Source organism: Bubalus kerabau, chromosome 1, assembly GCF_029407905.1.
Source record: "Bubalus kerabau isolate K-KA32 ecotype Philippines breed swamp buffalo chromosome 1, PCC_UOA_SB_1v2, whole genome shotgun sequence".
Classification (NCBI taxonomy): domain Eukaryota; kingdom Metazoa; phylum Chordata; class Mammalia; order Artiodactyla; family Bovidae; genus Bubalus; species Bubalus kerabau.
In genome coordinates this window covers 259,988,229-260,003,319 of record NC_073624.1, presented here as the reverse complement: position 1 = coordinate 260,003,319, position 15,091 = coordinate 259,988,229, and the positions used below count along the sequence as shown (strand labels likewise).

At 39.7% G+C, this 15,091-nt stretch overlaps 1 protein-coding gene across 1 annotated transcript in view; it reads right to left on the bottom strand.

Annotated features, from left to right (window-relative positions):
- ADGRV1 (adhesion G protein-coupled receptor V1) overlaps positions 1 to 15,091 on the bottom strand; it is a 538,620-nt gene that overhangs the window by 287,422 nt on the left and 236,107 nt on the right. Inside the window, exon 83 of the mRNA XM_055564426.1 lies at positions 9,598 to 9,698. Coding sequence (XP_055420401.1) covers positions 9,598 to 9,698 — 101 coding nt within the window. The remainder of the gene's footprint in view (positions 1 to 9,597; positions 9,699 to 15,091) is intronic.

Sequence of the window (15,091 nt, the reverse complement as noted above, 5' to 3'; positions counted from 1 at the left end):
TCTGCAAGGCATATATTCTTATTATTTTTCCAAAGATTTTTCACTTGCAGCCCTGGGATATTACCCCATTTGTCCCTTCAATTCCAAAAATGGGACTCTTCCCCCTACACTCCATATTTGTTAAAGTTCTTTAGAGCTATCATTAAACATTCATAAAAACATTTTTTTTCTCAGACGCTGATGTTTCCCTACTTCGGGAAATCAAATGAAGTCTTGTAAAAGTCAAGGATAGTTTATGTTTTTGAGGCTGTAATACAAGATTCCAAACCGGTATTTTCTGGTAAAGTCTGGATTTGCTTCACAATTTTTCCTAGTAACAGAAGCCATGTTGCAAACATGATAATGTCACTGTAGCCTCATTCAGAATATTACTCACTCTTTCTGCAGCTTTGCAGCTTCAGCACTTGGGAAAGTTTGAATTTCCCAGTAGTGTGACCAGGATACTATTTTTGTTTCTTTAGCATCCACTTACTTTCAATTAAGTGAGTTTACAATTGAGCTGAATTTTGAAGGCTTGCTAAAAAAAAAGAGAGCTAGATTTTATTATTAGAAGATTTTTAAGAAAAATATGTGATATTTAAGCAAAATGTATTCTTAGAAATCAAACATAAAATATATTATTTCTTCTGCAATTCAATACTTTGATCAATATTCAAGTTTTCTTCCATTTTAAAGACCAGTATCAACTTAATCCCTTAAAGCACATACCTGTGAAAAGCATAATATTAATATTTTCATTTATATTGAAAGACTGGATTATCAAATTATTTGATAATCACTAGTTACAAATTTTCTTCATGATGGATTACAAGTTCATGCAAAATTCAATAATAATAATGCCAAAAATATAAGGTCATCAAAAAAATTTGGATTCAAGAAATGGGGGTGGGGAGCTCAAACTAGACTTTCATCTTCTCCTAGATATAACGTAATTAGGAGGTTAGGCAGGAGAGGAGGGAGTCAACTTGCCTTAGGAGTAAAAAATTTCAAAGTAATCAAAAAGCATAAATAAAAACATGGACCAGAGAGAAATTTACTAATTCCTATCACCGTTCCATCAAACTGCTATAGAAAGTTCTATCTCAGGAAAAGAAAAATACCAATGGGCCCCGGGGCGGTCAGATGGGAGAGAAGGAAACCCTCCCCTTAAAAAGCTGCAAGCTTTTTATATCAGAGGGGCCAGAGCTGTTCCACTTTCTTTGCCCCAAAAGCCCCCTTCTTTCACGGCCGCACTTCCCTCAGGTGTGGCCTGAAACAGCACTTCTATTTCCTTCCATCCTACTGAACTCCCCAGCCTTGTCTTATTATTCATCATCTCTCACCAAGGTTTCCAGTGATCCCGCTCTTGCCAAACTGGAGGACTAATCTCCCACCGATCCTAAATCCTCCCATTTGAAATCTTTTTTCTTCTTTGGCCTCAGAAATTTTAACTGTGCTTTTAGTTAGCTGCTTCTAACGACCCTTCTCATTCCACAGGGCACAAGGTCTTAAACACAGACGTTTTGGAGGCAGACAGACTTGAGTTTGAACTGTTCCAGCTGCCACGTTCTAGCTCTGAAGGTTGAGACAGGTGACTGATTTTCTCTTAGGCCCATTCTTTCTATTTGTGCCCACCTCATCTGGTTGTTATAAGGAATGAATAAAGCAAAACATGTAAATCTCTTTTTGCACAGTTCAGTGCCTTAAAGGCAAGTCCCTGTGACATCAGTTATGTGTATTCTGGAATCAGGTTCTCTCTGCAACCTGTACCAAAGAACTACTTTAGTGTTAACATTTGTCTACATAGCTAACGTTTAAGTCACTAGCTTAAATGTGCTACAGGAACTCCAAATCCCTAATGCCCCAAACTGCACGTGTCCCTCTCCATCTATTAAAACTTTCAGTCTTTTCCATGTAAGTCAAATGACTTAATAGAAAAGGCTCTCTACCTTTTTGGTGATAGAGTAAATCCCATTAATTCATGACTTATGAGGCGGTGTACGTAACAGCTAAAGGCTGCATGCATGCTGTCTTGTCCAACTCTGTGACCCCATGGATTACAGCCCATCACGTTCCTCTGTCCATGGAAGTTTCCAGGCTAGAATACTGGAGTGGGTAGCCAGTTCCTTCTCCGGGGGATCTTTCCAACCCAGGGATTGAACCCACATCTCTTGCATCTCCTGCATTGGCAGGCGAATTATTTTACCACTGAGCCACCTGGGAAGCCCAGGGTTAAAGGCTGCTTGCGTTCCATTTCCAGTTCTTTCATGTATCACTACATGACCTAGAACAAATAACTTAAAACTCTTCGTGCCTCAGTCTCTTCGGTTGTAAAATAGGAAGAGTATTAGTATCAACCTCATTTAATGCTCAGTAGGTACTATATTAATGTTTATTGTTACATTAAATAAGATAAAATTTACAATGTGACTTTTGTACTGATTTAAATATAAAACTGAAACAGTAACACTTTCATAGAGCAAACAAGTTTTTCTTATTTTTTGGGGGGGGTTGTTTTGCCAGCAACAGCAGCATAGAGGATCTTAGTTCCCTGACCAGGAATCAAACTCATGCCCCTCTCTTTGGGAGTGCGGAGTCTTAACCCCTGGACCACCAGAGAAGTCCAAAACAGAGTGTTTGTGTTCATTCAATTCTTTCCTTTGAATTTTCATTGCCACTGCCACTATCCAAGCTCATGATGCACCATAACCAGATGATGGCAAAACTGCCCACCCTGCCTCTCAAAACTGATCTCCTGAATTCCATTTTCTCCTGCCTGAATCCATTTTCAATCTAATCTCTAATTGCCAGATTAATCCTTTAATGCTGTGCCCTTTTGGACTACTCCATCGCTGTCTCCCATCAGTTTTTACATAATATGCAACCACCTTACCTGTTGCTGGCTTTTCTAGCAGGCCTTTCCTAAGTGGGACTCCCAGGGTCGCTATAGCCTTCGGGTCTTTATTCCTGGTCTTCCCTTGCCTAGAATGTGCCACATCCTGTTTCTTCACATCTCATCCATCTTTTAAACAACCGAGTCTGATTCTACTCACTCCAGGGAGACTTTTCAAGCTGGGGCCCCCACCCACAGCTAACATACAGCTTGGTTCTTACCATAAGGGTCATTTTCAGACTGTTATTTACACGCTTCATGTGTGTATATCTTGCCTGGTATTTCCCGCTGCACAATCTCAACACTGTCATAGGGTAGATGAGGTGGAAGCGGGTGAGTTCACAGATGATTGATGATTCTGATGGGGGATGTTCAAATTTTTGTTTTAATTTCACCACTGGATGGCTGAATGGGTATTCATAATCATGAATGTGGTGATATCTTGGCCACATTAATGAGCATACCTAAACTAGAAGTGAATAGTTTAATAAGCTGAACTCAAATGTATATTCATGGCTGTGTGTAGAATGCTCTTTATTCATGTTCACCAAGTCAATGTCTACATAAAGGAAAGATACGGTTAAATACCTGAAAATTTTTTGTACAAAAATAAAAGCCCTACATACTCAATACTATTGAAGTAGGAGTGTTTACAAGCTCTACAGAGGAAAGAAATGGGGGACGGGGCTGGTTATACTTTCCTTCTGGTGATTTATGTCCAAAAACAACACTGAGAAGTTCTGGAAATGTGAAATGCTATGAGAAAGACCAAAATAAAAGCCTGGTCTGCACTCTCAGGCCTACATGAGTTCCTTTGTCTGAGTATCTTAATAACCCTCCTGGGGATCTTCCCAACCCAGAGATGGAACCCAGGTCTCCCACACTGCAGGCGGATTCTTTACCAGCTGAGCCACAAGGGAAGCCCAAGAAATACTGAAGGGGATAGTCTATCCCTCCTCCAGCGGATCTTCCCGACCCAGGAATCGAACTGGTGTCTCCTGCACTGCAGGCGGCTTCTTTACCAACTGAGCTACCAGGGAACCCCCTTAGTAACCCAGGGGGGGAGGAAAAGAAAACCAGAAGGAAACAGAAGCAGAAGTTTCTTCTTCAGGAAGGAAACATTAATGTTTGTAAATGGTTTCAAGGCAATGAGACTTTAAATGATAGCAAAAATTTAATTAGTGGAATTTCTTCAACAAATAATTTTATAGTAAAGAAAACAGGTTAATACTACGGGTTAAGTAATAATAATAACAATAACAGCAACACAGCAGTAGCAGCATCAACAACCAGAATGAAATAATGAAAGTGTTAGTCAGACACACTAAGTCATGCTCGACTCTTTCCAACCCCATGGACTGCAGCCCGCCAGGCTCCTCTGTCCATGCAACTCTCCAGGGAAGAATACTGGAGTGTGGGTTGCCACTCCTTTCTCCAGGGGATCTTCCTGACTCAGGGATATAACCTGGGTCTCCAGCATTGCAGGCAGATTCTTCTCTGATAGAGCTAGCCTAATGCCTCAATAAACAGAAATCAGAAACCTACCCACACTTAATAATTAGTATTTGAATTTTAACAAGATGCCTACATCAAACTTCAGGAAACACTTTCCTACTCCATTTAACATCTGCACTAATATAAGATCATAAATGTTATACTGAATAGTAATATTTGTGCTTCTCAAGCTCCCGGCCTCAAAGCAAGGTTCAATTTTGATTTTTGTACTTAAATTTTTAAATTTCTTTTTTCTTAAATAACAAAAGCAAAAATAACAAAGGATACTCTGCTTAACAAGCTATTGACCAAAACAGATTTAATGAAAAATCTGTTCTGAGTAATGAACATTTTACAACTGCCATCTGACCCTGCTTCAATCCACAAAAACATGCCTATCAGATACATGTTTCCAGATCCTACACACACAATGACCTTCTTGAGCTGACAGTCTCAACACAGCAATGCAAGCTGCCAGGAGAGAAACCAGACCCTGGAGTAGCCACAAGGAACCAGTATTGAAGAGGTCACAGCAAGCATCTGGCTTCTGTCATGTACAGCCAATGATCCTGAGACTCAAAGATGCAGCTACTCAAGGCTAAAATAAAATAAACTGCAGTTTAAAGCAGAATTTACTGGCAGGAAGATCTGAGCACGATCCCACCCAGGAAACAAAATGACATGGCAACATGACCTCTCAAAACATTACAGAATGAATGAGAAAACTGTACATATCACTGACAGTGAACTTTTGCTAAATTCCAGAGGACAGTCCTCTGAATTTTAAGGTGATTTCCTGGTCCCTTCTTAAGGAGAAGGCCTATGCAAGCTAAAACTCCTAGACATCAAGCAGCTACCAATAATTCAAATCAAATTTTCAGATATGTGGCATCATCTGAATTCAGAGAGTACTTTTATACACATTTTTTTCTAGACTAATTTGCTTTTCAGCTTCAGAAAAATGTGCTTAAGCCGTGTGTGTGTGTGTGTGTGTGTGTGTGTGTGTGTGTGCGCGCGCGCGCGCTCAGTCGCGTCCGATTCTTTGCAACTCCCTGGACTGTAGCCTGACACGTTCCTCTGTCCATGGAATTTTCCAGGCAAGAATATTGAACTGGATTGCCATTTCCTACTCCAGAGGATCTTCCTGATCCAGAGATCGAACCCACGTCTCTTGCATTGGCAGGCGGATTCTTTACCACCATGCCACTTGGGAAACCCCCATGCTTAGGCCATGCAAACAAACAAAAACAAATAATCGGGGGGGGGGGGAGACTCAAACATTTTGCCCTGGTTAAGTTTATTAATCACAGTAAATGCAGTTCTATCTTATCGTCATGTTTTCTATGAGGAAACTTCTGTTCTTTTTTTAGATTTGGAGAACTGCTTTTCCTGACAGAACCCCCAGAACTGAGAACCCTGAACTGCAAACTTGTCCTTTGTCCTAGCTGTTTACCAGCCTTATCAGGGCACACGTGGGCTGGCAATGTGATTCTAAGATAAAAATTTCAAAGATATAATTAGATGTTTTTCCGAGAAATATCACCCAATGCCATGAAAATGTGTTTGCTCTCTTCTCCTTCAAGCTTGAAGATAATGGTCTCACGATTTCTTGTCCTTCTTTCAGATGAACGAGAAACATTAACTCGGCACTGAAGGAAAAGCACATACTTTAAAAGTAAACAATAATGAAAACTCAGACTGGATCTCAAAACTTCCCTGACACTTCAATAAACAGAGTTTCCTGTAACAACTCACTTCTCAAAGCTTATAACAACATAAATATAACGAAAATAATGTTATGTCCCTGAATTTAACTATAAATGATAAGTGATAGAAAGATATAGTCCAAGCTGAAAAGTAAGTAAAGAAGAAAGTATTGGTTGCTCAGTCATGTCCAACTCTGTGTGACCCCATGGACTGTAGCCCATCAGGCTCCTCTGTCCATGGGATTCTCCAGGCAAGAATACTGGAGTGGGTTGCTAAGACCTTCTCCAGGGGATCTTCCTGACCCAGGGATCGAACCCGAGTCTCCTGCGCTGCAGGCAGATTCTTTACCATCTGAGCCTCCAGGGAGGCCAGGGAAGTCCAAGTTAGTGATGCATAAGCTTTCTCACAGTACCTTTCAGACTCATGAGCTCAATTCTGAACAAAGGAGATAAAAGAGGAGAAGTAGAAAATCACAAATGCCTATTTTCTAAGCTGCAGTAGAATACTCTTTAGCCCAGTCAAAGAAGTGCTGAGAAAAAAAAGTCTCAAGTTTTCTACCAAAATCCATCTTTCAGTTCAGTTAGGTATGCTCGGTCATGTCCGACTCCTTGTGACCCCACGGACTGTAGGTAACCCACCAGGCTCCTCTGTGCATAGAATTTTCTAGTCAAGAATACCGGACTGGGTTGCCATTTCCTACTCCAAGGAGATCTTCCAGACCCAGGGATCAAATCCACATCTCCTGAATCTCCTACGCTGGCAGGCAGATTCAAATTCCATCTTTGCTAGAGACCAAAAACCAGTTTTGGGGGGAAAAGAAAAATCGTCTACTGCCACCTGCTGGTAATTTATAGTCAGTGGTTCTCAAAGATGCTTGAATGGCATAAATTCCAGATTAAAGCAGAATCTTTTGCCTTGAAAAGCAAGACTATTAGATACAATATATATTTCTAGATTGATATTTCTAGAAGCAGAGACAGACTCACATTCTCTTCCTGCTGACTGACTCCCTCACTTACACACTGTCCTGAGGGGAAGTCAGAGGCCATGACATTTCCATTCTGCCCTTTCCCACAAAAGTCATTCAACTTAGGCCAGAAATAAAGACTAAAACCAAACGGTCTTGGAAACCTGCCTGCAAAAGATTCACAACTCAAACTCTTGAGGCCATCTAGAGAAATTTTATTCTTTTAGCCAAAGAACAACAGGTCAAATTGTATTTTTTTAAGACTTCTCTGCTGCTGCTGCTGCTGCTAAGTCGCTTCAGTCGTGTCCGACTCTGTGCAACCCCATGGACTGCAGCCTACCAGGCTTCTCCGTCCATGGGATTCTCCAGGTAAGAACACTGGAGTGGGTTGCCATTTCCTTCTCCATTAAAACTTCTCTACAAGAATATGAACCTTAAGTTGATAGAAGATCCAAATGAGAGATCTAAGAAAGGACCTGGACCCCCCTACCCACCCCCGCAACTGGCAAGATTCTATAACTACAGATATAAACATGATTTTAAAATCCATAAAAGAAAAGGCAGGCCCAAGTTCCTACAGTCCGTTCCATTTCTATTTTTGGAGAATCTAAGAAATTTTCAAAGGCTTAGCTAAAAGGTTTTAAGGGAGAAAATTATTCTCTTTATTTTAGAGAGTATATTTAAAAATCAAAGTAGATGGGCAAAACATTTTGAGGAAAGAGAACTTTCTATCAAAAACCTATCAACAATCCTCCTGCCAAAAATAAACTACGGACATTATTTTTTAGTTATTCCATGTCACAAGTCAAACAGTGCGGGGTTTTCATGCCACACTGTTTTATCTCTTCTAAAAATATAGTGAAAAACATGGATTTGACTAACCACTTTCTCCAAAATTAATGTTAAGTGCAATGTGAATCAGAAGGCAACATCCCAAGATATAAATCCTGAGTCTTCTTTTTCACATCCCTAGACATGAGCAAATTTGTCTGCTAGGACACTGAAGAGTTGTCTGTAATTCTATGGTTCTATAATTAAGACTTGTACAAACTCTACTGCCAAAAAATCACCAGAGTGGGTGGTGAATACAGCCAAGTAAACGCTAATTATGGAAGGCGGGTTTTCTAAGATCTTAAATACAAGAAGCAAAGGCAAGATCAGACAGCTAAGATAGTTACCAAGGCAATATAAATAGCCTCGTCAAACTCAATGTAAGCCCCTCTTTGGTAACAGCTGTTACCTCTCATAGTTCATAGGTACTTTAAAAGCACAATCTGGGATCTTCTACTTAGAATTCAGCAGTTAATTGTCCCCTAAAAAAAGAGCGTTATGAAATGTGCTCATGTCATTTTCACTCCTGGGAGTAAAAAGGCAAGAGAAGGCCAGTGTTCCAAATAATTTTCCATTTTATGTTTCAGCCCCTCTTCTAATAATATTTTCAAAAGTTCTGCCTGGAATTCAATAGAATGCCATTAGCATCTTAAAATGCATGCAAAATCTAAGCATACAGCACAATAAATTTACATAAATCGAATCATGCATACACTAGCGAAGAATCAGGAAACAGCATTTTCTGCACTCTAGAAGTGCACCCACCATCCGAAAAAGAGGAAATTTTATAAAATAACATTGCCAAGTTCTCTCAATAATAACACTATATAGTGTATTCTTACAATCCAGAACTGTAATTACAGCCTTCAAGTAGAAGGGATCATGTTTACTTACACTTACGTCTATGCCCAACTCACTGCTAATCAAGAAGCTGCAGGAACTTTTCATTTGAGCTCAGCCCAAATATCACCTCCTCTAGGAAGACTTTCTTAACCTTCACAGAAAACTTAAGTCCTCACGTATCTTCACACACAGTCTGTTTACACTTACCACACTGCATCAGAGTTATCTGTACACACATCTACTGTTTTAGACTGTGAGTACCTTACGGACAGAAAAGGCATTTAATTTCATCTCGATCTGCCTTCTGGGCTTTAAAAACTATACGGTTTAAAATGCATGCTAATGAATGACTCAGTGTTTTTCACGTTATTTCTTCTGCCATAGACAGCTTTTCAAAAAAGAAAGTGCTACCAAATTGTGTTCTATAATACTAAATAAAGCAAAATATATTATCCAGATGTCTTAAAAATGTGTATCATTTTAATGCCCTCCATATAAAGGATCTGTAACACAGCATATTTTATTCAGATTAAACTAAAATGTGCTAATTTTAATATAAACATTATATATACATTTACAATATATTTACATGTATAAATTGCCAACATGAGCTTCTTAATAAGCAGCAGCAATTTTCTTTGTAAGCGGTGATATTAAGGTAATTGTCTGTAGAAGAGATAAAGGAGCTCAAAAATGTTACACTGCTTAGACCTGATACTCTCATTTGCTCTTACGGGTCTCCTTCCTCATCCTTCTCCACTACAAAACTAAGCAAGCTTATTTCAACTAGGGTGAGATTAAATTTTACTTATACACTCAGCTCAAGGATCACAGAAGAAGAAATGAACATTGCATGAAAGTGGGAAATCCCACGCTCTCCTACCTGTGTGCCTAAGCTGGCTGCCAGCATGTGAGTCAGAAGTCTAGCCGCAAACATGGAATACCTGGCACAGAAGATATGGGAAAGAACAGCCAGGCAGAGACCTGTAGGAACAAAAAAGCCCGCGTGTGGTTTTACCATCCATGAACAAACAGGAGCAGGGTTAAATCTTCAGAGAAGGTAAGCACCGTATCTTTGTGCTTACAATACAAGGTCGCGTAGCACAATATCTCTGGGGACGTTCATGTTTCAATTTCAACCCACTCCACTTGACCAGAAATATAAGATCCTCACACTTCTCAATTAAGCCCAAAGGGGAACTTTACATTTCAAATATCAAGTTGTTTACTTCCCTACTAAAAACAAAGCACAAATTAAGCTGATTAATAATTTCATTAAACTTTTGGTTTTCTGTTTCCATCCGCCAAGCATTACTGCTTAAGAAAAGAATCAAATTCCAATCTAAATTTTCTAAGAATGGGTGCCTTGGCTAAATAGATATATTTGTGGAGGTGAATAGGTGAATTTTTCAGGCATAAAATTGGGATTGATGCTACCAAAACTCAGGTTTGGTAATTACCCCTTTTATCTACTAAGAATAGTTAGGCAATTACAAAAGTGGTGATTATGAATTTTAAAAGCAACCTTACACTCCTGGGTGCCAAAACCAGGAACAAAATGTGTTCTGTCTCACCAAGATGGCTTTTAACCTAAATATCTACGTTTCTAAGTGGTGTGAAAAACATTATTCTTATTTTCTTTGAGTCTACTTGAACTTCACCTACCTACACTACTTCAAGGGGATAATTAGAATCTCAGGAATAACCCATAAATTTTTTATCTTGCAATTTGTATAAATTTATTTTAATATTAGTTTAAGATTTTGTATGTGGACCATTTTTAAAGTCTTTATTGAATTTGTTACAATATTGCTTATGTTTTGGATTTTGGGCCACGGATACAGGATCTTAGCTCCCCAACTAGGGACTGAACCAACACCCCCTGCATTGGAAGGAGAAGTCTAAACCACTGGACTGCCAGGGAAGTCCCCACTATTTGGTTTTAAATGCATACATATTTTAAAAGACTTCCTGACTTTAAAAAATTTAAATGTGCTGCAGAAAGCAACATATTTGCTTTATCACTTAAGCCTTTTACTCCACTCTCATCCTCTGTAGGGTTATTTTGTCTAGGAAGTACTGACGCTTAACAACTGGCTTGTGTACGTTGCTCGGCCCTGTATTTTGCACGCATTATCTCATTCATCAACGCCCCCCCTGGCAAACGGGAGAAGCTGCATTTATTTTGTTTCCTCATTATCTTTTCTGAAGCGATGGAACATACACCACATGCTGGCATAAGTTGACTGGGCAGCTGCAAAATGCCCGCGTGGGGTCTGTGACTACTCGTCAGCACAGAAATGCCTCTCAGAAGTCCTTTCGGGAAAAGCTCTCAGTATGTTTAGGTTTGCAAAAGGTAGACAAAGTTTCACACAGGAAGTGAGGCTCTGCATTAGTCAAGGCTTTCGGCCTAGAAATTTGGCCAAGAGATCTGGAGTAATCCATTTTTTTGGAAGGCTGCCATGAGGTGTTCTGGGACAGGTGTGCAGGTCCTGAGGGTGCCTCCCAAATCCACCCACAAAGGTATACAGTATACCCAGAAACTGCATCTTTGCTTAGACAGCTTATAAACTATTGAAGCTGTTGCTCCAAACTCACTAATGTACATTTTGCATTTCTATGAGGATCAGAGCCACCTTAAACTCAAAGTTCAAGTTGAGTGTGAGAGAGAGAGAGAGTGTGTGTGTGTGTATGTCTGTGTGTGTAATACACTGACTTAAAAGCAGGGCCTTGCAAGTTTCATTTCATGTAGGCTGCTTTTCTGTGAGCTTACCGTGGTGGATGGTAACGGTATGAGGCGAGGGGATTTGTGATGGGCAAAGGAAAAATACTCCTGAATCAACTGTTTTTTCTAGTTCCCAAAAAGAGCTTATTCACAGCCTTTCCCCCTAACTTGGTAATTCTCCATTATACTCCCATTTCGTGATATAAATTTAGTACACTTAAACTTGACCAGATCAAGAATATTTAATTAAGTCTACTAAGTTTTAATTAAAAATGCTAGCATGACGCCTGGTGGCAGTCCAGGACTCAAAGCCAGGGGCAGGAAAATGGGCTGGATTTTGATAGCCTGTAACTATGTATGATGTTCTCTAAGTGCTTGTTTTATTTAGGAAAAAAAGAGGCAGCAAAAAAAGCCTCAAGCAGCCTAGCCTCAGCTGACCTTGGGAGAGTTACTGAATACCTTAGATGTAAAGAAATAAATACTTTGGTTACCGAGTTCCTAAAGACTAAGTATTTACCTTTTATTTTCTCATCTGATATTGAAGAGCTATATTTAGCATACAAAATTTAAGTTTACAAGCCAGATTTTTTTAAACTAACAATTATTTTTTGGTTTAAATTTCCTTAATATATAAATTACATAGTACAAAAATTATAATTCTAAAAGGAATTCTAAAAAATAAAGCATAACAATTCCAGGTATTACCTCAAAGTAATCTCTAAATAGTTTCTTAGAGATTGATTCCTTGGCAACTAGGCAGAAAAACAAACATGTAACTAATTGAATAATCTTCATTTACCTTTTTTCCCTAGTACTATGTAAGTTACAGACTTCATTGGAAAAAAAATTTATCAGTTTACTAACAGAAATGACTTTTCTATATGATTAGACAGTAAGAGGGAAGATAAATTACCCTTAACAAAATAACAACATTGATAATCTTTGATTTAGATAAGAAAAACTCTAAAGAACAGCTAGATTCTTTTGTTAGTACCAAAGAGGACCAAAGATCTTGTTATCTATCTATATAATATTTGAATGTCCATATGTGCATAAATACATGCAATGTTTATATATGAACATACATATCTAGCAAACAACTCTTGGTTGGTATCCCTTCAGAATGAGATATACTTTCAAAATAACTAAAGTTTATCCTCCAGAAGTCAAACATTACATTTTTCCCATGAAAATTCCTTTAAAATATTTATAAATTTTATATTGTTTTCTTATGTATCTCTGTCTCCTCTATGCGTGTGTGCTCAGTCACTTCAGTTGTGTCTGATTCTTTGTGAAAAGAAAGAATCAGGCTCCTGTGTCCAGGGGATTCTCCAGGCAAGAATGCCAGAGTGGGCTGCCATGCCCGCCTCCAGGGGATCTTTCTGACTCAGGGATCAAACCCATGTCTCCTGCACTGGCAAGCGGGTTCTTTATCACCAACGCCACCTCTATAGATAAACATAAGAAAAACCAAATGACCGCTAAATTATTAAATCAGATACTCACCTGTTACCTTAGGATTTTCCTATTCCTCCACCTAATGCTGGCTGTAACTATCACCTTCTTAACATTTCTGTTGCTCATCTCTACTAATTCCCAAATTCCTTCAACCCTCCCTTCCACACAATGCCCCTGGATTACAGCTACTAAGCTAAGGATAGGAAAACAAAACTGTCAATCCAGAAAAGTCTACTAGGTTGAACAGAAGTCCATATGCAACATTTGACAGGACACAAGTTCTATGTATTAGAAGGAAGGATTTACTCCAGGGGGAGAGGTTACCAGGAGACCAGCCTTCGGGTAACATGTGAAGTTCAGTAGAATAGCCACACAGGGCCACGTAGATTTTAACTAATTAGAATTAATAGAATGGAACATTCAGGTCCCAACTGTTCTGGCCACATTTCAAGGGCTCGATAACCAGATGTGGTCAGTAGCCACCACCCTGAAGAGGGCACAACACTTCCATCATCGGAGAAACACTGACTGGAGACGGTGTGTCAGACTGTAAAGGGGCTGTCTATAAAAGGTCACACAACACAGTTCTGGTCAGAGATGTGAGGGGAAACACTCTGGGTGGTTTTCAGCACAGTTTTCATGGCTCTTAAAACAGGATCCAAATAAGCGCTTTTCTCTTGGCAAGCCCAGACATAGCTGTGGGAAGTTCAGAGCTGCCACAGCCAGCTCAAGACCATGCAGAGGCGAGGTGGAGGAAGTAAAAGGAAAATCTTTGAGGAGAGCAAAACAGAGACATGAGGAGAGGCTGGGCCCCTGATGACGCCACTGAGGTGCTGAACTAATCAATCCTGGAACTAAATCTGCTTATTTAGTATATTTGACTTGTCTTCGGTTACGTGCAGTGTGGGTTATGCTACACAACGCAGCTACGCGTACCTAGCAAGATAAATTCTACATTTTTATGCCATGTCAGAGTTAGATGAAGCTCTCTGACTTCTCTATCACCTGCAGTTACCCCTTCAAACTACTTATTTTTTTTAAGCTCTTACACATCTTTCTCTATTCTTCTTGTGAATAACTACCTATTTGATAGAATGAAACTTTTGATATACTCTCCCCATAATGATAATGGCTAACTTAGGACAATGATTACTGTGAATATGAACTTAATATTTTGGGGCGAATGTCACACAGAAATTTAGAAAATATCTCACCTTCAAAAATAATTTGAAAAGAATGGGTGGCATCTAATAAAGTTTTTTTTTCTAGAAAAACTATCAAAATATCAGCTTATAAAATATAAAAGGCACAACTAGAATATTATTACACTATAATGAAAGTGTTAGTAGCTCAGCTGTGTCTGACTCTTTACAATCCCATGGACTGTAGCCTGCCAGGCTCCTCTGTCCATGCGATTCTACAAGCAAGAATACTGGAGTGGGTTGCCATTCCTTTCTCCAGGGCATCTTCCCAACCTGGGGTCAAACCCAGTTTTCCCACATTGCAGGCAGATACTTTACTGTCTGAGCCACCCTGGAAGCCCTTACAGTTTAATAAACCTGAACAAAATAATAAGCATGCTTCAAAGAACTCTGGATTGTGCTGATTTCAGTTCTGTTCAGTTCAGGCGCTCAGTCATGTCCAACTCTTTGCGACCCCATGAATTGCAGCATGCCAGGCCTCCCTGTCCATCACCAGCTCCCGGAGTTCACCCAGACTTACGTCCATTGAGTCAGTGATGCCATCCAGCCATCTCATCCTCTGTCATCGTCCCCTTCTCCTCCTGCCCCCAATCCCTCCCAGCATCAGGGTCTTTTCCAATGAGTCAACTCTTTGCATGAGGCGGCCAAAGTACTGGAGTTTCGGCTTCAGCATCATTCCCTCCAAAGAAGTCCCAGGGCTGATCTCCTTCAGAATGGACTGGTTGGATCTCCTTGCAGTCCAAGGGACTCTCAAGAGTCTTCTCCAACACCACAGTTCAAAAGCATCAATTCTTCAGCACTCAGCCTTCTTCACAGTCCAACTCTCACATCCATACATGACCACAGGAAAAACCATAGCTTTAACTAGACGAACCTTTGTTGGCAAAGTAATGTCTCTGCTTTTGAATATGCTCTCTAGGTTGGTCATAACTTTCCTTCCAAGGAGTAAGCGCCTTTTAATTTCATGGCTGCAGTCACCATCTGCAGTGATT